Source organism: Rhinoraja longicauda, chromosome 2, assembly GCF_053455715.1.
Source record: "Rhinoraja longicauda isolate Sanriku21f chromosome 2, sRhiLon1.1, whole genome shotgun sequence".
NCBI lineage: Eukaryota > Metazoa > Chordata > Chondrichthyes > Rajiformes > Arhynchobatidae > Rhinoraja > Rhinoraja longicauda.
The window spans coordinates 78,840,602-78,865,353 of NC_135954.1; the positions used below are offsets into that span (position 1 = coordinate 78,840,602).

General features: G+C 41.6%; 1 protein-coding gene across 2 annotated transcripts in view; it reads left to right on the forward strand.

Annotated features, from left to right (window-relative positions):
* The first annotated feature begins 4,864 nt into the window (after window positions 1-4,864).
* The window catches only part of snx13 (sorting nexin 13), a 125,705-nt gene continuing 105,817 nt past the window's right edge, over window positions 4,865-24,752 (forward strand). The window contains exon 1 of one of the 2 annotated variants that reach the window (XM_078421885.1): window positions 4,865-5,089. In XM_078421885.1, the coding sequence (XP_078278011.1) occupies window positions 5,078-5,089 (12 nt within the window). In that variant the 5' untranslated portion in view covers window positions 4,865-5,077. The remainder of the gene's footprint in view (window positions 5,090-24,752) is intronic. The other variant, XM_078421899.1, reaches the window with a different exon arrangement.

Consider the following 24,752-nt stretch of genomic DNA (forward strand, 5'->3'; position numbering starts at 1 on the left):
AAAACATTTTCACCCAGAGAGTTGTGAATCTGTAGTTTTCTCTGCCACAGAAGGCAGTGGAGGTCAATTCACTGGATGTATTCAAGAGAGAGTTGGATATAGGTCTTCGGGCTAACGGAATCAAGGAATATGGGGGGGAAAGCAGGAACGGGATACTAATTCTGGATGATCAGCCATGATCATATTGAATGGCGGTGCTGGCTCGAAGGGCTGAATGGCCTACTCCTGCACCTATTTTCTATGTTTCTCCCCCTGCAACTATAGGAGATATCACCTGGCCCTACACCTCCTCCCTTGCATCCAGAGATCCCAGCAATGCTTCTCGATGAGACACAGGTTCACAAGCACCTTCTCTAACTTCATCTACTGCATTTGGTGCTCCCAATATGGCTTCCCTTACATTCGGCCAGACCCAGCATAGACTAGGTGATTGTTTCACCGAACACTGGAGCTTAGTCCTCCCAGGCCCGCTGGATCTCCCGGCTGCTAACCATTTTCACTCTCCTTCCAACTGCCACACTGACCTTTCTGTCCTTAGCCTCCCCCATTGCCAGAGTGAGGCCACACGCAAACTGGAGGAACAGAACCTCATATTTTGCTTGCGTAGTTTACAACCTGACAGTATGAACATTGAATTCTCCAATTAAATGTAACTAACCTACAAATCTCCAATGCCCCCACGAAGCACCCTCACCCATTTCTCCTTCTCTTCCTGGGCCCAATCTGGATACATACCCATTTCTCCCACTATCTGCCCCCCTTTCCCTCTGTTTTTTTTCCACCTATGTCACCTCCTCCGCTTTCACATTTTATGCTCCGTCTCTCCTTATCTCACAGCTTTCTTATTCTCTTATTTTCATCTCTAGCCTTTGTCCAACCTTCTGACAATCGAATCCCTCACCTGTATCTACTATCATTTCCAAGCATTGTCCAGCCCCCACCTCTGTTCCAGCTTTCCTTCCTACTACAATTAGTCTGAAGCAGGGTCCCGACCCGAAACATTATCTGCCCATGTCCTATGAAATGATGCCTGATCCGCTGTGTTACTCCAGTACTTTGTGTTTTATTTTTGTAAACCATCATCTGCAATTCCTTGTGTCTACATTTACAAGTTTATGCTTTGTTTCTATTTTAGGAAACAAATGCTAGCTCTTTAATGGTAATATATTATTCTCCAAAAAGGGTCGAATGTAATATAAATATAGCAACAGATTAAAATATCAGAAGCATTTAACATCATGGTTAAAATTCATTTCTGATAATGGATGTGGTAAAATTAATCTCTCAGTAATCGAAGCTGTGACAGTAATCGGAGTTGTGACACTCGGAGAGAAAAACACCCTATTTGATAGCGGAATGCAGTAAATAGAATCAGCATTACCATTATGGTCATGCCATTAAAATCATTTTTAGCTACTAACCTGTGGGTTCCTTTAGTTGACATTGATGATAAGACAACACTGTTGTAAACTATATGTCCTCAGTGTCAATAGCAAATGGCATTTCAATTTGCCTGAGATGCCTATGCTTTCCCCAGAGTTCTCTTTTGTTTGTTCCCAAATCCAAAGTATTAATTACTTCCTCAACTCATTGCATTCACCTATATAAAGCTTAAACAAGTTCTAGCTGCCCAAATCTTCTGAGACGTTGCAAAGCAAAAGATTGCAGAAATTAAAAACTAAAATGTATAACTGAAAATTCTAGAAATACACAGCAGGTGCAGCAGAAACCATGGGCAGTAATAGTTGAAATTTCATGTTGCAATCTTCTGTCAGAATGACTCTGGTAAGGATTTCCAACATTTTCTGATTTTTTTCTTTAAAAAATATATATTTTTCTTCACACTTCATTCAATGGGACTGGCCTTTTATTTTCTTACCCACTCTTCCCCATCACCCACTGAATGATTATTGCTGAATTTCTCTTCCAGAGCAACCTCTTTCCATTTTCCTTCCCATAGAAGAGTTGAGCACCCAGAATATGCAACTTGGTCTGTTGGAGTGGTGGAAATTAAGCCATAATTGCAGAGTGATAGTAGTCTTTATCATATGTTGACGGATGTGATCAAGTATTGGAGTCGGGAATAGGTAGTCAGTGGACAAGATTGGCAGTTGTTTGGTGTTCAGGAGAGCTATTGTATATTGGTAGTTAGGATGAAGAATCACTAGGTGGGTAGAAGGGGCAATGTAGAGGAATGCTTGGACGTTAAAGAAAGCCATTACAGACCAGCAGAGGCACAGTAAGGAACTTTGGAGAGCTAGAGAAATATACCACTCAAATATACACATATAAATCAGGGATCCATTGCTGTTTAAGACCTGCTCACGGAGGTATCTTTCAGACATACAGATGTCTGCTTATTTGGTGCAGAGAAAGCCAGCAGCCCACATGGGCAACCCATACACCTCTGAAAGTTCAGAATTGGCATATTGGCTTGTGTTGCATGTTGTTGGATGCCAATACATATGCTCACTTTTCTCTCTGCATGACAAGCCAGATACAAGGTCTCCAGAATGAAAAACATTGACTTATGAATCACATATTTGGTCTTCAATTTCTAATTGTGTCTTGTTTTTCATATAATTTGGATTATATAGAATACAAAATGCTGATGCTATATGATTCAATTTTGAAGAAAGTCTACTTAGTTTGGAAGTCTTTCTTCTGATAGTAGGTTTTTGATGCTTGTTATTACTTTGTCCTTCACAAACCACCACTGCCAAAGTCAAAATTAATTTCTCCTTGAAAAATGTAGCTATGTTAGATATGGAATCCAAATACGCAAACACATATTGGTGCAATATTATTGGGTACAGTACCTTTACGTTTGTAATCTGGATTAATCATTAATCTGTGACCTGAATTTGTTTCCATGACACACCTATAATAGTTCCAACAAGCTGTTTGTTCTCCTTCTAGAAAACGATCATGTGTCCCCATTCCTGATCCCATTATACCCTACACAATACAAAGTGATGGAGGAACTCAGTGGGTCAGGTAACCTCTGGGGAGGAATGGACAGGTGACGTTTCATTTCGGGTCACTTCTTCAGACTGATTGCATTAGGGGGGAGATAGCTGGGAAAGAGAGATGGAGCAGGCCAAACTCTGCCAGTGATAGTTGGATTCAGGTGAGGTTTGAATGAACAGAAAGGTGAAGTAAGGGACAAAGGCTAGAGGTGACATTTTTTGGAGGGGAAGAAAGGCGATATTGCTTGATTCCATCTTCAAATAACAATACATCTTCCACCTCCACATATATCCTCTTGTTCTATCCCATGCTTGCTTGAAATGGCTTGGCAAATCAGCCAAAACTAGCATATTAGAGGTGGGCAATAAATGCTGACTTCATGTGATGCTGAAACAAAATATTCACCCATCTATTTAATTACAAATTTGTGCCAGTTGGAGCATACACAATATGGCCACAAAATACAAAACAGTGTGCACATCTGGTCCCCTTAGTCTTTCAAGTATATTGGGGTATATTGGGGGTATGAAGGCTTTGTCAAACTTCAGCTATTTGACCCACATCTCAGCCTGGTTGAATTTGAAACAAAACCTTTCTGGGAGGTGTTTTAGGATTTCTCCTTGTTTCTCCTCTCTCCGCAGAGAAGATATAATTTTTCAAACTACTGTATATTAACTAGTTAACCTTGGGCTGAAGAATAACCTTAGCTTCTCATTTCTCCATGTAAATGAAATCAAGAACAAGATTAATTTCTTACAAGTAAAAATCGACACAGTAAAATACCAATTACCAATTCCTCATAAATGTTGCTTCAGGACTAAATAACAGCTGCGGTTAATGCGTTCTGTGTTGTTTATTTTCAATCACACCTCGAACTGTAGCCAAGGAGAGAAAGCGATCCGTGACTAAGGTTGGTTGTCTCGCCTGAGGTCGGATTGGGTAGAAGGTAGGAGGCAATGACCAATCGGAAAAAGCGTATTTTCCACCCTCCTCCCACCATCTTCATCATCGGTTGAATCGCTGACGAGTGTACAAAACATTCTTTACCATTTATCTGGTCCCTGTTACACAAATGAAGGGTTTTCAACCGAATTGGGAAATGTAGTGCTGCTCCATGCCTCTCTCTGCGCCACTGCATCGTTTCCAGCTTTCTTTTCCTCCCCTCCCCTCCCCTCCCCTCTACAATCAGTCTGAAGCAGGGTCTCGACCCGAAACCTCACCAATCCAGTTCTCCAGAAGATGCTGCCCGACCCGCCTAGTTACTCCAGCACTTTGTGTCTATTTGTGTAGTAACCAGCATCGGCTGTTCTTTGCGACTGCATCTCCAGCCCGACGAAATGTGTGAGAAGGAACTGCAGATGCTGGTTTACACCGAAGATAGACACAAAACGTTGGAGGAACTCAGCGGAACAGGCAGCAGCTCTCTCTGGAGAGAAGGAATAGATCAGTCTGAAGAAGGGTCTCGACCCGAAACGTCACCCATTCCTTCTCTCCCGAGATGCTGCCTGACCCGCTGAGTTAGTTACTCCAGCATTTTGTGAATAAATACCTTGGATTTGTACCAGCATCTGCAGTTATTTTCTTATACTACTAGGAATAGGTAGAGATCGGTTCTGAATAAGTGTCACCCATGCATTTTGTCCAGAGATGCTGCCTGTCCCGCTGAGTTCCTCCAACGTTTTGTGTCTATCTTCCGGGGGGGGGGGGGGGGGGGGGGGCCGCGGCTCAGGTCAGGTCACGCCCCGCCCCGCCCCCAGCGTCGGGCTCCGGCAACCAGCGACATCGTGACGGCGTCACGTAACGTGCCCCCGCCCCGCCCCGCCCGGGGGAAAAACGTCCACTGCGTTAAGATGGCGGCGGTGCGGTTGTTCCGGAAAGGGTAACGGTCGATAGCAGAGTCAGGCCGGCCCCTGGGCGAGGGAGGGAGGGACGGAGGGACGGAGACAGGAGCCGGCAGCCGGCAGCAGTAGAAGTAGCAGCGGCGGCGCTGGCCCGCCACCCAGCCCAGTGACACTCGCCGTGGAGCCAGCCAGCCAGCCAGCGGGACGCGAGGATGTGTTGCTGTGTCTGCACGGGTGGCTGAGAGCTCGCTGCGGGTGTGGGAAGGATGAACCAAGAGGTAAGTGAGTGAGAGGGAAGGAGGGGGAGAGGTGGTGCGTGTGAAGGTGGTGGTGGGACGGAGAGAGGGAGGGAGGGAGGATGGGGTTGACAGCGAGCCCTGCCCTGCTGGCTTGGCCCGGGGCTGGGTGAACACTCTCAGCCCGGAGAGCTGCTACAGGTGAGCCGGCCCATGTTGTGTCAGCTTGAGTTGTTGCCTCCCGGGAGTCGGGCGTGGGGGTGACGAGGGCCGCCGGCCATACATAACATCGCTCGCCCCGCTGGCTGGGTGGATAGGTGAGCGGGTGGAGAGTTACTCCCGCATTGTCTGCAGCCGCGGGCCACGCCCAGCACTCCACTTTCCCCTACCCAAGATACCTGCAGTGTGGGCGCACAGACAACTGCCACCCCTGCCCGTAATCGTGGCCACTGGGCGCACCTGGACTCTGCGGACATCTCTCCCTGTCCACTCTGATCGCCGTGGCGACCCCCGGCTGTCAACATTATTCGCGACTGAGTGAATCTACCGTTTTGCAACTCTGTGATTTTGGGCTCTTCATGAATCGATCTCGCGTTGTGCAACCTTTCATTATCCCTCAAAAGATCATAGGGAGAACCCTTCATGACGGTGTCGCCTTTCAACCTTTCCCACAATTCCTTGACTCGACCAAAACTCTCAAATCGCTCATTCTGATCAAGAGTCCCGACCCAAAACGCCGTCTATCCATGTTGATTTACTCCAACACATTGTGTATTTTTCTCTCAAGTCTATTTTGAATGCAACGAGTGACTGAGCCTCTGTGCCCTTCAGCATTCAACACTTTGAAGAAGTTTCACCTTAATTTTGGTCCCAAATAGCATTCTCTTATTTGTGACTGATCCCTAGTTCCTGTTTCTGCAATATGATTCACCCTGTTGAGTCCTCTCAGAATTTAATATTTTTCAATGTGATCACTCATTTCACAAACTTTAAAGGTGCAGAGTTAAATTTACTGTATAATAGACCTAACATGCCAGGAACTAGTCTAATAATATTTTGCTGCATTCCCTCGAAAGCAAATACATCTTTTAGGTAAGGAAATAAATGGTTTGCTATACTCCAGACGAGGTCCTCCAATTATACTAAGACATCTTTACTATGGTACTGAATCTTCCAATATATAATCAGAGAATATGTAAAGTTATATTTTGTTTTTTTGTCTCACTCATTGCTAGAAGTTATGTAAGAGTTTAGGATGAATCTCTGGCACTTTGTTAGTTTCAACTTTTCAAACTGAGGGCCTATTTATTTCTACTATTTGTTTATTCAATCTAGTCTAGTATGTTAACCCCTTCCCCTTCTCTCAAATCCATGTGCTCAACCACATCCTGTGTGGGCTGTTATCAAGATTCTGAAAAATCCATATAGCCACATCTGCAAGCTTCCCCCTCTTCTATTCTACCAAATGATTTCAAAGAAATCCAGTAGATTGGTCAACATGAACCCCTTTCATAAATTCTTGTTGTTCTGATCAATAAGTAGTATAAGAAAATAACTGCAGATGCTGGTACAAATCAAAGGTATTTATTCACAAAATGCTGGAGTAACTCAGCAGGTCAGGCAGCATCTCGGGAGAGAAGGAATGGGTGACGTTTCGGGTCGAGACGTTTCGGTGTGAAGAAGGGTCTCGACCCGAAACGTCACCCATTCCTTCTCTCCCGAGATGCTGCCTGACCTGCTGAGTTACTCCAGCATTTTGTGAATAAATTCCTTTGATTCTGATCAATGGTTGTTTTCTAAATTTATTCATGGCAGCTTATATTTATAAATCGCAGGATTTTTCCAGCTACCGGAACCCATTGTCAAAACAATGAAAGTTGTTTTTCAGTGTATTACGGTCATCAGCCTTTCATAATTTGCTTTCTTTGTTTGAATATTGTATCGCCCATTACATGTATCTGTAATTTAGATGTTTGTACCATGACCTTCATTGCCAGGCCAATAAACAACTTGTACCAGTGTTTTCTGCCCCCTACTGTTGCTTATCTCCATCCAAGCAGATTCTAATTCTGTACATCATTTGCTGACCCAAGGATATTTTATAATAACTGTTTGGATGATGTCTCTTCCCAACAGTGTCTCACTACCTTGATAACTCAGTGGCACAGTAGAGCCTCTGTCTCACAGCACCAGAGACCCAAGTTTGATCTTGACCTTGAGTGCTGCCTGTGTGGAGTTAGTACGTTTGCCCATTCTCCCTTTGACCTCGTATGGTTCTTTTGGGTGCTCCAGTTTCCTCCCACACTCCAAAGACTTCAAGGGGGTTTATAGGTTAATTGACCTCTATAAAATTCCCCCAGTATGTGGAAGCAGATGCAAAAATAGGATACATAGAGCAACAATAGCATGATTCGTAGTTAGGATGAATGTGCTGATGGGCCTGTTTCCATGTTCTATCACTAAACATCTCTTTTCATTTAGAATATCCTTCCTAAATATCAAGTATCCTGGAACATTTAATTTCCAGCATTGGTCATCTTCTAACCACTTTTATTTGTAACAATTATGTCCAACCATACTTAATTTATTGGTATGAAAACAAGATTGGCTGGCAAACAAAGAAGAGTAGGCATAAATAAGTCTTTTACTTTGCAAGATATAACAAATGGTGTGCCACAGGGATTAGATTCTGGATTTCTATATCAGTATGTTCAGAAACTGGGTGAAGTAACCAAAGACATCTATCTACTATATATTACTGAAACTCCCTGTCCGTGTGTATGTGTGTTTGTGCACACCATAACTTTGGTGGTTCGCACAGCCAAAACGGTACAACATAGCGCCACGAGTTTTGCATCATGTTACTCACCAGTATCCTGGGCATAATCTCTAACAACTCTCATTCAAATTGAAGCTACATTTTGAAAGCTACAGACACTTTTAAAGTTTAAAAATTCACTTTCTAACCCATTTCCTGAAACTCCTCAGCATATGACGTCACAATGCTCCGCGTTCGACTTCATTTGCTCCTCACTTGCCAAAACAAGATGGCAGCCTGCAGTGCCGCCGCCCACCCGGCCTCGGTCGTTCCCTCGCCCCTTTCACCTCGCCTCTTGCTCGCCCCTGCCCAGGCAGAGACTCGCACGTCGGCAGTCAGCGTTTGAACGCACGGGCACTGGCAAGTGCCTTTCGCAGCCAACGGTTCCACGGAGGGGAGTGGGCGTGGTGGCCGACTGGGTGGAGGGGAGGGTGTGGGTAGGGTGGGGGGAGGAGGGGGAGAGTGGGGGTTGGGGAAGGAGGGGGAGAGGGGGTGGAGGAGGAGGGGGAGAGGGGGTGGAGGGGGAGAGTGGGTGGAGGAGGAGGGGGAGAGTGGGGGTCGGGGGGGAGGGGGAGGAGCGGGTGGGGGAAACGGGGACTGTGGGGGCAGGAGAGGGTGAGGAGAATGGGGGTGGGGTGAGGGGAGAGGAGGGAGGGGGAGGTCAGGAGAGGGGGAGGGGGGAATAGGGGTGGGGAGGGGGGAATGGAGAGCTGGGGCAGTGGGGGTGGGTTCAGGGGAGGGACAAGTGGGGGTGGGGGGGATGGAGTGGGTCAGTGGGGGGAGGAGGGGGGGGGAGATAAGGGGGATTGTGTGGGGGGGGTTGAGGGTGCTACACCAATACAGGAGAGGCTTTGAGTCCAGGGCTCACAGTGATGACATCCTCTCCCCTTCCCTGTTCCCCCTCTAAGAGGAATGGGCGCAACGGGTCCACTTGGTCTAGTAGTTACTAAATTTGCTGATGACACAATTGTAAGTAGAAAGTAAGTTGTGAGGAGGATGTAAGGAAGCTAAAAAGGCCCATGGGTTATGTGAATTAATCTGGCAAATGGAGTAAAATTCCGCTGATCTATCTATCTCTCCCTCCAAACCCCATTCTTCTGCCCATAACCTCTGACACCTGTACTAATCAAGAATCTATCTATCTCTGCCTTAAAACTATTCACTGTGAATAGTTCACAATAGGAAATGTGAAATTGTCCGTTTTGGCAGAAAAAAAGAAGCACATTTTGTCAATTCTCCTCAAGGTCCTCAATTCTCCACATGTTTTCTCGGGACTTGCCTGCGCCTCCATCTTTTACCTCGGGGATTCCAGCTTCGGTTCCAGACCAATTTCGCTTGGGCAGTTTACACCCCAGCTGTACGAACATTGACTTCTCTAACTTCAGATAGTTCCTCTGTCCCTCTCTTTCCCCTCCCCTTCCCTGTTCTCCCACTAGTCTTCCTGTCTCCTACTACATCCTATCTTTGTCCCGCCCCTCCCCTGACATCAGTCTGAAGAAGGGTCTCGACCTGAAATGTCACTCATTCTTTCTCTCCAGAGATGCTGCTTGACCCGCAGACTTACTCCAGCATTTTGTGTCTACCTTCGATTTAAACCAGCATCTGCAGTTTTCTTTCCTACATGTAATAAGTTTACATAAGAAACAAGCAATAGGCCAGTTACTCTTTAGGCATATACAACCATTCAATAGAGGCTTTGAATCAATCTTTTAGTCTCGGTATCAATAGCACATTGCTGCGCTCTCTCTGTAACACTTGACTTTCTTGAATTGAATGTCTGTCTATTCTCCGCTTTAATTCAGCGGCTCTTCCTCCTCTGCTCTCGGGTAAGGATTTCCAAAGAATCTCAATTCTACTTGAGAAGAAACACCTCTTTAATCTGGAGCTATAGCATCTAATTTGAGATAGAATCACTGGAAATAACCTCCAAACAATCTTGTACTTAATATAATTGTATTTAATTGTATTTATGTATTTATTTGTTTTTGCATTTATTGCATATATGTTTGTACGCACCGTCAGGATTGGCTATTTTTTAATTTCGTTGTACTCGTTGCAATGACAATAAATGAATATTATTATTATTATTATTATTATTATTATTATTATTATTATTATTGTCCATTCCCCTCGGAATCCCATATTTCAATATGCTCAGTTCCTATTTTTCTTTTAACTCCAGTGACAAGGTGCACTCTTCGTTCAACAACTCCTTCATCCCAAGAATCAATCAATTTTCTCTTAAGTCTGATACAAGCATGTCCTCCTTTTGTGTCAATAGCTCCTTTGTAAAGTTTATATTGCTTTGTTGTTTTGATCATTACCTTATTGTCTGTTTCTTGTTTGACACCTTCAATGAAGAATTCTGGTAATTTCTAATGTCATGGCAGATATTGCAGATTGAGAATTTGTCTTAAAATTTGGCTTGGTGAACTTTGAATGTTGGGAGGTCATAAGGAGTAGAATTGGGCCATTCGGCCCATCGTCTACTACGCCATTCAATCATGGCTGATCTATCTCTCCCTCCAAACCCCATTCTTCTGCCCATAACCTCTGACACCTGTACTAATCAAGAATCTATCTATCTCTGCTTTAAAACTATTCACTGACTTGGCCTCCTCTGCCTTTTGTGGCAAAGAATTCCACAGATTCACGACCCTCTGACTAAAGAAATTTCTCCTCATCTCCTTCCTAAAAGAACATCCTTTAATTCTGAGGCTATGACCTCTAGTCCTAGACTCTCCCACTAGTGGAAACATCCTCTCCACATTCACTCTATCTAAGACTTTTACTATTCTGTATGCTTCAATGAGGTCCCCCCTTATTCTTCTAAACTCCAGCGAATACAGGGCCAGTGCTAACAAACGCTCATCATAGGTTAACCTACTCATTCCTGTGATCATTCTTGTAAACCTCCTTTGGACCCTCTCCAGAGCCAGCACACATTTCCTCAGATATGGTGCCCAAAGGGAGAGAGGTATGTTTAAAACTAAAATTGAATAGGAGATGTGGTTTAAATAGATTAATGCTTTAAAGGTTCAATATCAATAGACAGGTAAATATAGTGGGAGATCCGAATAGGGAAAGTGGTAGGACTGGAGAAATGTGCAATGATGCCATAAAGAATTTTGCTATTCTGAAGATCGGTAGATAACGGCATAATTTTCAATAAGCTCAGGTTAGAAGTGTAACCAGTCAAGAAAATGTAGCCAGTCTCGCCTGAGGCTGCTAAACAAGATAGGAGCCCATGGTATTAGAGTCAAGTACAAGCATGGATAGAAGATTAGCTGATTGTCAGAAGGCAAAGAGTGTGAGTAAATGAGGCCTTTTCTGGATGGCTGGCGGTTACAAATGGTGTTACACAGGGATTGGTGTTGGGTCTGCTACTTTTCATGTTATATGTTAATGATCTGGATGATGGAATTGATGGCTTTGTGACCAAGTTTGTGATGATATAAAAACAGGTGAAGGGGCAGGTAGTGTTGAGGAAGCAGGGAGTCTTCAGAAGGACTTGGAAAAGTTAGAGTGGGCAAAGAAGTGGCAGATGGAATACCAGTGTAGCAAATTATATGACCATGCATTTTGATGGAAGGAATAAAGCTGTACACTATTTTCTAAATGGAGAGAGGATTCAGAAATTGGAGGTGCCACGGAACTTGGGCGAGCTGACACACTGATTCCCAAAAAGTTAATTTGCAGGTTGTGTCTGAGGTAAGGAAGGCACTTGCAATGCTTGCATTCATTTCAATGGAACTAGAATATAAAAACAAGGCTGTAATGCTGAGGCTTTATAAGGTGCTGGCGAGGTCACTGGAATACTGTGAGCTGTTTTGGGCTCCATATCTGAGGAAGGATATGCTGGCATTCGTGAGGGTCCAGAGGAGGTTAACGAGAATGATCCCGGGGATGATTGGGTTAACGTATGAGGAGCTTTTGATGGTTTTGGTACTCTAGTCGCTGGATTTAGAAGGATGAGGGTAGATCTCATTGAAACCTACTGGATAATGAAAGGCCTAGATAATAGATGTGTAAAGAATGTCTCCAGTAATGGGAGAGTCCAGAACCTGAGGGCACAGCCTTGGAATATTAGGGCATACATTTAGAATGCAGATGAGAAATTTATTTAGCCAGAGGGTGGTGAATGTGAACCTGTGGAATGAATTGCCACAGACGGCTGTGCAGGTCAAGACATTGGCTATTTTAAAGCTGGAATTAATAAATTCTTGGTTAGTAATGGTGCCAAAGGTTACAGGGAGAAGGCAGGAAAATGGGGTTGCGAAGGGATAATCAATCGGCTGTGATTGAATAGCGGTGTAGACTGCATGGGCTGAATGGCCAATTTCTGCTCCCATGTTTTATGATCTTGGAATATTATTGTTTGGACGCTGGTAGGATGGTAATGTTGGAAATTATTCGTGTGCAATGTTGATATTAGTTTATTGTCAAGTTTAAATAGATGTAGTGGAAAAAATGTTGTTTTCTATCCTGGCAAATCATAGATGAGTACAACAGGTAGTGCAAAGGGGAATGGAATCGGAGTTTAAAATATAATTTTTCAGCTACAGGGAAAGGAGGATATGGAATCATAAACCCATCTATATTGCAGCGGATGCCCTAGATTTTCATGTCACTCGCAAAGCAGTCGTCTGTACCACTGACCTTGAACAATGTCCTCAAAAATCTCATGGACTCCCTGTGAAGTGAGCTTCCCCTTTTCTCCAAGGGATCTCTATTCACAGCTGTGATGTCATCAAGTTGGCTCAGCAACCAGTCATTTTAAATGTCAAGAATAGCAAACCAGCCAAAAGCACAAACAATCTTTGGAATTGCTGAAGGTTCAATTTTTCCCATGTAAGTATCTTGGATTTAGATGTTAATACACAAGACATGCAAGTCATGATTGGGCTGAGTAATGGATGCTAATGCTTCTGAAGAAGAGTCTCGACCCAAAACGTCACCCATTCCTTCTTTCCTTCTATCCAGAGATGCTGCCTGTCCCGCTGAATTACTCCAGCATTTTGCGTCTACCTTTGGTTTAAACCAGTATCTGCAGTTCCTTCCTACAACATGTAGGATGTATTGTTCTGCACAGTTTAGGGGACCTGTGTTCAATCCTGACATCTGTTGCTGGCTGTGTGGAGTTTAGCATATTCTCCCTGTGATCACATGGGTTTACTCTAGATGTCTGGTCGGTGTCCTCTCTCATCCCAAGGGTGTTTGGATTAACAGGTTAATTGACAGGATGGACACGTTTTCAAGAGAGTTAGATTTAGCACTTGGGGCTAAAGGAATCAAGCAGGAAGCAGGAACGAGGTACTGATTTTAGTTGATCAGATGATGCTGGCTCGAAGGGTCGAATGGCCTACTGCACCTATTTTTCTCTGTTTCTATGTTAATTGGCTGCTGTATATTGCTGCAAGTATGTAGATGGGTGGTAGCATCTGTGGAATGAGAGGTGGGGAAAATAATGAAAGTGATTGATGTAGGATTTGAGTAAATGGTCAGTACAAATTTGGTGAGCCAAAAGGGCATATTTCATGCTGTTCACTGATTCTGTTGCATAGTGCTGAGACATCTCCAGGGCGAGGGGATAAGGTTCATTTTTTAATTACTTTATAATTGAATGTTTTAATGTTGGTGCTTATTTAATGTTTGCATTGCAACCCTTAATTTTAATGTTAATAGCAACTTGTAAAGCTTGGATAGGAGATGGGTCTCTGCTTGGTTCTTCCTTTCAAAAGATGTTCTGTTTTCTGTGGTGGAGGATGTCTACAGTGTACTCTATGTCTCTCAATGGCTTCCTGCACATTTTCTAATGTTTGTCCTCCAAGGCAAGTAAGGATGGCAGCCTTTGCACTGAATTCAGCAATGTTTAGTTCCATCATTTTTTATCAAAACATTTAGATGCTGAGTAAAAAATCAGGACATATATTTATGATTAAGTAATTGAAAATCATTATTTTGTCTTGGCAAGATGTGATTTATAAAATCTACTATAATTTGAAGTAATCCATGAACACACAAGTAACTGCTTGGATTTTCTTAGTGGACTAATTTATTTTTTCACCACAATTTGTAACATTTCTTTTCAAACACAATTTGTAACATGTGCTGTTATTAGAGATACTTCATATTAGGCTCTGTATAAAGTGTAATCATGGATTGTTTTGTCAAAATATTTAGCTCCACTTGTTTAACTTTGTATCGCTTGCAGTTTTGTTTTAAAGTAGAAATACTCATCCCTTGCAGAAAAGCATACAGTATTCTCCAGTGTTTTGGACCCCTTGTAATTGAATCAAGACCTTGCCATGTGTGGCTAGTGTGATAGCTACAGAATGTGAAATGAAATTAAGACTGAAAACTTCCACTCCACAGTGAGAAATTGGTGATCTGTTTTGTCAGGGCCCTCAAAGGCAATCCCAGTGTTCAAGTGCTGTGGAGCAGTCAGATGTTCCCTCATTGACCTCATATGCCACCTCAATCCACAAAATCAGAGTGGAAGTAATTTGTCCTCAATCACCAAGGATCTGCCTTAGAAGTTTACAGAAACCAGGGATGGTGGATGGTTGGCATTTTACAATTTTTTTAATGGTTTCATGAACTGTGTGCAATTTGTTTCGAACATCATGACAAATTGTTTGCTGCTACTTCCTGCACATTTTATAAAAAACAAATCATTCAAAACTTATTTTTAAATCATGGAGCTTTGTGCCATCTCCGTCTTGTTTCCTGGAAATCAATGGATGCAATTCACTGGAGTTTAGAAGGATGAGATGGGATCTTATAGACACATATAAAATTCTTAAGGGATTGAACAGGCTAGATGCAGGAAAAATGTTCCCCATGTTGGGGGAGTCCAGAACCAGGGGTCACTGTTTAAGAATAAGGGATAGCCCATTTAGGACTGAGATGACGAAAAACTTTTCCACTCAGAGTTGTGAATCTGTGGAATTCTCTGCCACAGAAGGCAGTGGAGGCCAATTCACTGGATGTATTCAAAAAAGAGTTGGATATAGCTCCTTGGGCTAACGGAATCAAGAGATATGGGGAGAAAGCAGGAACGGGGCACTGATTTTGGATGATTAGCCATGATCATATTGAATGTTGGTGCTGGCTCAAAGGGCTGAATGGCCTACTCGTGCACCTATTTTCTATGTTTACACGGGAACAGCAGCATCAAGTTTTTTGGCATTACCAACTATGACTACAATTCAAAAACATTTCAAAGTACTTCAAGAGAACTTTGTTATAAAAATTGCAGAGCTTTATTTAGGAAGTTAATTCTTGACAGCTTAACACAAGAGTTGGGTGTTTCAAAAGATTTTTTTGTGTATTAACTAACATCTGCAGTTCTTTGTTTCTACATTTGGGTGTTTCAAAGAGTATTATCAACATTTCGCACTGAACGATATGAGGTATTGGTGCAGAGCTATTATCTGTCCCCCTTTTGCTCTCCTGAATTATTTTTTTAGCTTGCTCCTTAGTTCCAAAACTCCTCCAGGGATACACTTGATCCCAGCTGCTTATACCTGCCCCATGCCTCCTCCTTACTCTTGACCAGAGCTTCAATTGCCCTCCTTATGCTCACCTGCAGGAACATGCATGTCCTGGACTCTTGTTAGCGCACTTTTAAAAACATCCCACTTTCCTGACGTCCCTTTTCCTTCAAGCAACCTGTTCCAATCAACTTGAGCGAGTTAGACACAAATGCCAGAGTAACTCAGCGGGTCAGGCAGCATCTCTGGAGAGAAGGAATGGGTGACGTTTTGGGTCAAGACCCTTCTTCAGACAGATTTAAACCAGCATCTGCAGTTCTTTCCTACAGACCTTGAGCGAGTTCCTGTTTTATAATCTTAAAGTTGGCTCTGTCCCAATTTAGAATTTTAACTCATGGGGCCACCCTGTCTCTATCCATAACTATCTTAAACCTAATACAACAGTCTCAAAAGGCTAATCCACAAACACTTCATCCACTTGCCCATTCCAAATTCCCAAGAATAGATCAAGCGTTGCCCGCTCCCATGAGGGGCCCTCAACATTTAGCCAAAGGAAACTCTCCTGAACACATCTGACAAATTCTGTCCTGTCTAATCCTTTTGCACTGTGATATTCCCAGTCAATATTGGGAAAGTTAAAATGCTCAACTTCGTCAACCTTATTAGACCTATAGCTGCCAGCAATCTCTGTAATATGCCTGCAATCCACAGGCCATCCACAACCACATATCCAATTAAACATGTGGTTTAATCAGTCTCCCTGTAAATTCCTTCGTGATCTCAACTTGCTCTAATTTAATAAATGGCCTGAGATTAATTGTCTTTTGCTGGTGGCAAATTCCACACCTTTTGCACACTGATATGCAGAAGGTAGAGATGAGCTAGATGTTTGAAGCTCCTGAGGCATGTGACATGAGTTCCTTTTGATTTAAGGCAGTAATTGATGTTAAATTTGGAATACTCAAAGCCAGTGAAATACGTGCATAGAGGAAGGAGATATAGGCAGCATTATTGCTTTGTATTTTTAATAATTCCATTTTTGTAAATGTAGTTCTTGGCTGAAATCCCAACATGGGGAATCGATGCTGCATGAGAATTAGGAAAATATATACGGCATAAATGCATAGTATCAGGAGCTGACTAATTCTGTAGAGTGGTTTACAATTTTAGCATTTGAATCATTTTTAGCTCGGTGATGTATACTGATATTTGGCCAAGATTGTATTGCTTGAAGCTCTGAACAGGTTCCAACATGTATAATCTGTATGGAAAAACATTTGAGATGGAGCATGGCATGTGTAGCGAGAACTGACAAATTCTGATCGTTGTTGTAGATTTGAGACCAAATATCAGTATAAATTTTCATCCACTGTTTAAAAAATAATTTTCAGCTCTTTAGTTTGTTATTTGGGGTTTTATGCTGTTATGGTTGCTGCTTAGTATTTGATTGATATTTAAAATGTCCATTTAAACAGTAGTTATAAATCCAGAATATGTAAATCGGTGAAAATGGTAGGACAAATCTGGTTCAACTATGAAGTTCTTCAATACAACATCATTTGTCTTCGGCAATGTAAAATGAAGGCAGAGTTTAATGTTGGTTCAAAACATGTGAATGCCAATGTATCTGTGGCACACCCAAAATATTTTTATGTTGAAACTGAGTTGAATGGGAGGATGTGCTTGAAAATATAAGGTGTTTCCGATTAGTTATTAACCTGTTAACCAAGGTGCATTAAAAGTGCTTGTTCACATGAAACTCAGAATAAACAGCATACTTAATGGTCAATGCGGCAATAAATAAAATGAGCGCATAACAGCAGAATGGTGCAATCTAAAGTAGTGTGTGTTTAAAATATTAGAATACAATGGAGTGGGGAGGTGGGGTGGGGGACATGGACCGTTGTGATTTGCTATGAAGACCACTGGAGCAAGTATGTCTTCAATTTAATTAGATATGTGCAGTTTTTATTGAAACTCTTTCTTCATAACTTAGTCATACATTTTATTCAATACCAAGAGAATTGGGATGTGTAAGGAAAAAGCAAAATAAAATAAACAAAACAAAACAATTTTTTCTGTGTTGTAAAAAGTATTTCTGTTCAATAATCTTTCTATAAATAGCAGAATATACTCATGATAGGCCTGACATTGTACATGTAGTCCAAGAACTACAGACTGTTGGAAATAACAGTCGTTTTCCACACATGAATGTAGCGCAACACGTATGCTCATTTGGCGTGCATAATTTTTTTTTGTGCTGAAGTTGCATTATGAGCCGTATTATGATTTTTGATGTAAAATTCAGAATTTTGGACATCAAAATTATGAATTTGTTAAATCAAATGTTGGGAGGTCTGCTTGAGGATAGTTCTCGCCTGACTGATACAATGCACTGTGTGGACTTAATTGAAGGAAGTGACTTGGCTGCATTTTCCACTCCCTGCAGTTTCAGCCGATTGAGCAGGGCCAGGAGAACCCCAATGGACAGGCTGAATCTTCTGAGATGCTTACGAAACTAATCTCTTGGTCACCATATTCACGTGTACGGACCAGGTTAGGTGGATGGTGGTATGGATGGTTAGGAACTTGAAGCTGTCTACAGCAGCTTGGTTGATGAGTTAATCGCCATGCCTCCTTAGTTCAACAATCAACACCTAAATGCAAGATTCTCAATCTCTTTCATATACTTTAATTCGTCATTGTAGTAGATCTGGCTGACAGCAGTGGTGTCATTGGCAAACTTAAAGATAAAGTTGATGTTGTTATTGACCATACAGTTATGGGTGAACAAATGTTAGAGTAGGAGATTAAGCACATAACCGTGAGGGGTGCCAGCATTGACCATCAGGAAGTCCAAAAGCCAGTTGCAAAGGGAGGTTTCAAGGCAAGGGCCATTCATTTCAAGGCTTGTTCAGTCGTAAGATTAGACAATAAAGAGCTATTGCTGAATCTGGCGAAACATGCTTTTGAGCTTTTGTATCTCTGCTACACAGGAAGGGAAGGAACAGGGATTAGCTAAGGTGAAAATGATCCTTGACTATATTGGCTGGTTTCCCAAGGCAGTGTGAGGTGTAGATGGAGTTGATGGTGGTGAAATTGGCCTCAGTGATGGACTGGACTATATCCACAGGACAGATATTTCTGGTGATCATGAGCAGAGTTATTGCCAAACCAAGATGTAATGCATTCCGAGATGTAATGCATTTGAGGAGATGAGAAAGGATTTTAAAGGAGTGAAATGGAACTTTTTGTTTTATGAAAAGGATATAATAGAGAAATGGAGGATATTTAAAGGTGAAATTTTGAGAGTACGGAGTCTTTATGTCCCTGTTCGGTGGAAAGGAAAGAATAATAATTTGAAAGAGCCGTGGTTTTCCAGGGAAATTGGACACTTGGTTCGGAAAAAGAGGGAGATATACAATAAATATAAGCGGCAGGGAGTAAATGAGGTTCTTGAGGATTATAAAGAATGTAAAAGGAATCTTAAGAAGGAAATTAGAAAAGCGAAAAAAAGATATGAGGCTGCTTTGGCAAGTAATGTAAAAGTAAACCCCAAGGGGTTCTACAGATATGTCAATAGCAAAAGGATAGCGAGGGATAAAATTGGTCCATTAGAGAGTCAGAGTGGACAGCTATGTGCTGAGCCGGAAGAAATGGGGGAGATATTAAACAATTTCTTTTCTTCGGTATTCACCGAGGAGAAGGATATTGAATTATGTGAGGTAAGCGAAACAAGTAGAGTAGTGATGGAAATTATGAGGATTAAAGAAGAGGAGGTACGGACACTTTTGAAAAATATAAAAGTGGATAAGTCTCCAGGTCCTGATAGGACATTCCCTAGGACATTGAGGGAAGTTAGTGCAGAAATAGCAGGGGCTATGACGGAAATATTTCAAACGTCATTAGAAACGGGGATGGTGCCGGAAGATTGGCGCATTGCGCATGTTGTGCCTTTGTTTAAAAAAGGTTCTAAAAGTAAACCTAGCAATTATAGACCTGTTAGTTTGACGTCTGTGGTGGGAAAATTAATGGAAAAGATACTTAGGGACAATATATATAATTATTTGGATAAACAAGGCCTGATTAGAAACAGTCAACATGGATTTGTGCCTGGAAGGTCATGTTTGACTAATCTTCTTGAATTTTTTGAAGAGGTTACCAGGGAAATTGATAAGGGCAAGGCTGTGGATGTTGTCTATATGGACTTCAGTAAGGCATTTGACAAGGTTCCACATGGAAGGTTGATTAAGAAGGTTAAATCGTTGGGTATTAATAGTGAGGTTGCAAGATGGATTCAACAATGGTTGAATGGGAGATACCAGAGGGTAATGGTTGACAATTGTATGTCAGGTTGGAGGCCAGTGTCTAGTGGAGTACCCCAAGGATCTGTGTTGGGTCCACTGTTGTTTGTCATTTACATTAATGATCTGGATGATGGTGTGGCAAATTGGATTAGTAAATATGCAGATGATACTAAGATAGGTGGTGTAGTTAATAATGAAGTAGAGTTTCAAAGTCTACAGAGAGACTTGGGCCTTTTGGAAGGGTGGGCTGAAAGATGGCAGATGGAGTTTAATGCTGATAAGTGTGAGGTGCTGCATTTTGGTAGGACAAATCAAAATAGGACGTACAGGGTAAATGGTAGGGAATTGAGGAATGTAGTGGAACAGAGGGATCTGGGAATAACTGTGCATTGTTCCCTGAAGGTGGAATCTCATGTGGATAGGGTGGTGAAGAAGGCGTTTGGTATGCTTGCCTTTATAAATCAGAGCATCGAATATAGAAGTTGGGATGTAATGTTAAAATTGTACAGGGCATGGGTGAGGCCGAATCTGGAGTATGGTGTGCAGTTCTGGTCGCCAAATTATAGGAAGGATGTCGACAAAATGGAGAGGGTGCAGAGGAGATTTACTAGAATGTTGCCTGGGTTTCAGCACTTAAGCTACAGAGAGAGGTTGAACAGGTTGGGTCTTTATTCTTTGGAGCGTTGAAGGTTGAGGGGGGACTTGATAGAGGTTTTTAAAATTTTAAGAGGGACGGACAGAGTTGACGTGGGTAGACTTTGAGAGTGGGGAAGATTCCAACAAGAGGACATAGCTTCAGAATTGAGGGACAAAAGTTTAGGGGTAACATGAGGGGTAACTTCTTTACTCAGAGGGTGGTGGCTGTATGGAATGGGCTTCCGGTGGAAGTGGTGGAGGCAGGCTCGATTTTATTATTTAAGAGTAAATTGGATAGGTATATGGATAAGAGGGGATTAGAGGGTTATGGTCTGAGAGCAGGTAGATGAGACTAGGTCAGAGAGAGTGGTCGGCGTGGACTGGTAGGGCCGAACGGGCCTGTTTCCATGCTGTAGTTGTTATATGTTATATGAAAGGATGCTTTCTAGGGTGCATCTGTAGACATTGGTAACAGTCATTAGAGATGTGCTGAATTTCCATCTTCTGAGGAAGTAGGGGCATTGATATGCCTTCTAGGCCAAATCTTCTATGTTGATGGTCCAGGACAAATCAGTTATGTGGATATATCCAATTTTTGTTTTAATGCTTGTATTCATTTAAAACTGGTCTTATTTTTGTTAGAAAAAGTACATTAGATTGATTTTAGTTAGTTAATGGCAAAGATTGGAGCCACTCCCAACAAACAAAATATCCCCAAATTATTGCAACAAGATAAATGTTAGTGATGTTATTATGGATATTGGAAATCTGCCAAAAAGCACAATTTTAGGAATTATTTGAATCAGGCAGAATCTATATTAAGAAAATTGAAGATAATACTTGAGGTCTGACTTTTCATCCGATCTAGGAAAAGATGGAAATCAAGGTTTAAGATCAGTGACTGTGTGGGAACCTGCATAGTGATAAGCTTAGTGTTGATGCTGACTGAAATAGGGTGGTACATTGACTTAAATTGATAAAAGACGAAATGGGATGAAATTTGATATTCGTGGTGAGGAGAGCAGCGAAATTTGTTATGTCGGCTACAGGACTGAAATGGCCTGTTGGCTGGTTGCAGAGCCTGTCCATTCAAGAGTGATCCCGAGCTTGCAGTTACATGCTATTTAATTCTGATTTAATTTTGATCAGCATCTTTGACCTGTCAAACTGCTCCAATGAAGCTCAACATCTAAACCTGAAGCTAATTGAGCCATGAAGATGGTATTGTGCCATGAATGTATTGTGCCAAGTTTTAAGAATTGAAATGTTTTTCCTGGGGCTGATGTTGAACTTGATTGGAGCAATTTGACATGTCAAAAATGCTGATGAGAATGCAATGGAGAGTTGAATAGCAGGCTGCAGGAAACTCGGGGTCAGTTTTGAAGAATGAATGCAAGGCAATGACCTAAGCTGTTTGGTTTCCTTATAACAGCTGAATACAGTATATAAAATTGTCGTAAACTAAAACCTGAATGTTTAGCCCTTGTTCTACAAGGGAAGAGGTAAATGGACAAGTGCTGCATTTTTGGTTGGAAGGTAAGGGGAAGTGTGTATAAATGAATGTGGTAAAGTGGATGAGAGCATTGTGGCTAGAATGGTCCCTTTATCCTGTAAAGGGAGGACTGGATTGGTGGTGGCAGAGGAAGTGGATCAAGGAAATGAATTTAACTCCTGAGAAGTCCAGTGGTGCATTTTGGTAACTCAAACCAGGGCAAGACTTGAGCAGTAAATGGGGATTGAGGGATTCTGGTATAGTTCCCTGAAACTGGTGAGATGCGCGTACAAAGTGGTGAGGAAGGCGTTTGGCACACTTGCCTTCATTGGTAAGGGTGTTGAGTGTAGGAGTTGGGTCGGTGTGCTACAGCTATATAAAACACCACGTTTGCTGTATTGTGTGCAGTTCTTGTTGCTTTGCAATAGGAAGCATACCATCAAGCTGGTTAGGGTGCAGAAACGATTCACATGGTGTTACCAGAACTGGAAGACTTGAGGAATAATGAAAGACTGGATAGTTGGGGCTTATTTCCCTGGAGCTTAAGATGAGAGTGGAACGATTTGAGACCTGAGGACAATTTCTTCTTGCAGGGGGATCCAGAAATGGAAAGAGCTTGCCAGAGGAAGCTGTAGAAGCAAATAACATTTAAGACATTTAGACAAGTACATGGGCAAGAATGTTTTGGAGGGAGAATGGGCCTAGTCGGGCCGAAGGGTTTGATTCCGTGTACTGACTCCATAACCTTTACTTTAAACAAATAATATATGCATGTTTTTTTTAAAAAGCTATATATGCTTGTTAAACTTTGAGTAACCTAGTTTAATTTAGTCTCCCAGGATGAATTTGTAGATACCAATCGGGTAGTTCTGAAATTTCCACAATTTGCTTTGATGAACAAATGACATTATCATGACACATAAGATTCAAGGCAACTTGTTTTCATCCCATATTATCTGAAAATCATACAATCCTGCGATAATGTGCCTTCATATTGCAAGCAAATCCAAGAAAGGGGACAAGCGTGGAGATAAGCGTGGAGGGATAAGCATGGTTGCAACCCTGTCGTGTACCTTCGTGTCAATAGTGTTAATCCTACTGGCACTTGAATTTGTGCAGCGGTATTTACTGAATATAACTGACTAGCTCAAACTTTTAAAAAAAAACAATTTCCTAAATCCCAACAAATCCTTCCACAGATAGCTGCCCCCCCCATCACCAAAATCAAACATCTATAGCATCTATCAAATTCCCCTTTAAATTAAGCTATTGGATTGTATCCTCCACTGTTCCGCAAAGTGGATTCCAGACGTATGTTTAAAAATAATTGGTGGTATCTATTTTGCCAACCACAAATCCGTATCAACTAATTTATTTCATCTGTCACTTCAAGTCGTCTTTGCCTTATTTTACAAAAAAAAAAGACTGAACTATCAAATTTCCTTTTCCACTTTAAAGAATAATCCGTGCTTCAGTTTTTCCATGTAACTGAAGTCTGTCATCCCTGTTATCGATCTCGTAAATCTCCAAGTGTGCTGGATGCCTTACAATGCTCCAAAAGAAGTGTGACCAGTGTTGTTTTTCAAAAGGCTTAGCGTTTTTCCACGATATGATCCTTGGCATTATTATCAGAAAAATGTTATTTTAAACTTGCCGATCTTCAATGAGTTTTCTCATACGCTTTTAAAATTTGTATTTTAGTCAATTTTGCTTCATCCATCTTCTATCATCGGGTATCATTTAACATTGCATTAAACTTCACCAGTAGGTTTGTTATTTTATTTGTATGTAGGAGTTGAGCATTGGTGTCAAGCTGATTTAATGTCCATTCCTTATTACATCTGAGAAGTCGTCGCAAATTTTTTTCATCCAAACTGTTGTAATCCATACAATTGATCGGTGTTATCTTTATTTATTTTCAGCTGAAACTTTGAACTTAAATGCATGTCATGAGCAACATATTACTATAATTTCTATGTTCATTGGCCAATTTTGTATGTAAGGTTGACAAATTTGAAAATTTATGTACACAGCACAAAACCGTATCATCATTTGCAGAGCTTCTTCAAAGAACTTGGTTGTTAGCCAAGCGCAGCCCCGTTGACAAAATGTCTGACTTTCATTCATTGATATGTGTATTTTTACAATACTGGAGAGATTTTGAGGAACAAGATTATTACACCAATACACTGTTCTTAACAAAAATCTACCCATCATGTGAAACCTTCTAAATAACATATAAATTAGATAACTTCATGACTGAAAGTCAAAAACATTTTTCATGACAGACAAATTTTCATCGTTTTACCACCATTTTGGACACCAAAAATGTGACATAAAAACTCTGCCACATTTAGTCATAAATATTTAATTCATAAATAAACATCATATGGCCCCTCACACGTGTACATTTTGATAATGATCTAGGGAAATATTTTCATCAATACCAGGAGAAAAATACAGTAACATGTCTGGCATTCTGCCTAGCAAAGATCCGGTAACGGTCGTGCTTGGTGTCCATTGTCACAACAACCTTTATCGGGGTCTGTACCTCCGTAAGTTAAACCACGGAGGCTCCAAACCTCTACTGCTTTTCACAAACCCCAACGAGGTATCCTATAATAGTGGTGATTTTGGGATGGGTTAATTATTTTTTCTTGCATTCAAATTTAATATATCAAAAACATCGTGGTGTCAAAAACACATTGTCTGTTTATGATATATTTTCTGACTTTTTAAAGTCAATAAAAAAAATTTGGGGGGCATAAGTTGGTCTTCAAAACTAAGAAACTGAGCCAATCTTCAGTTTGGCAACACACTGTCACTTGTTTACTTTTCGTATGGACCAAGTCGCTAACTTCATTCCTTCGCGTCAACTTCCGGAAGCTCCACGCCAACCGTGACAGACTCAAAAAACATCAGACCCATGTCAGCTACAAAACTGTTAGTGTCTGTG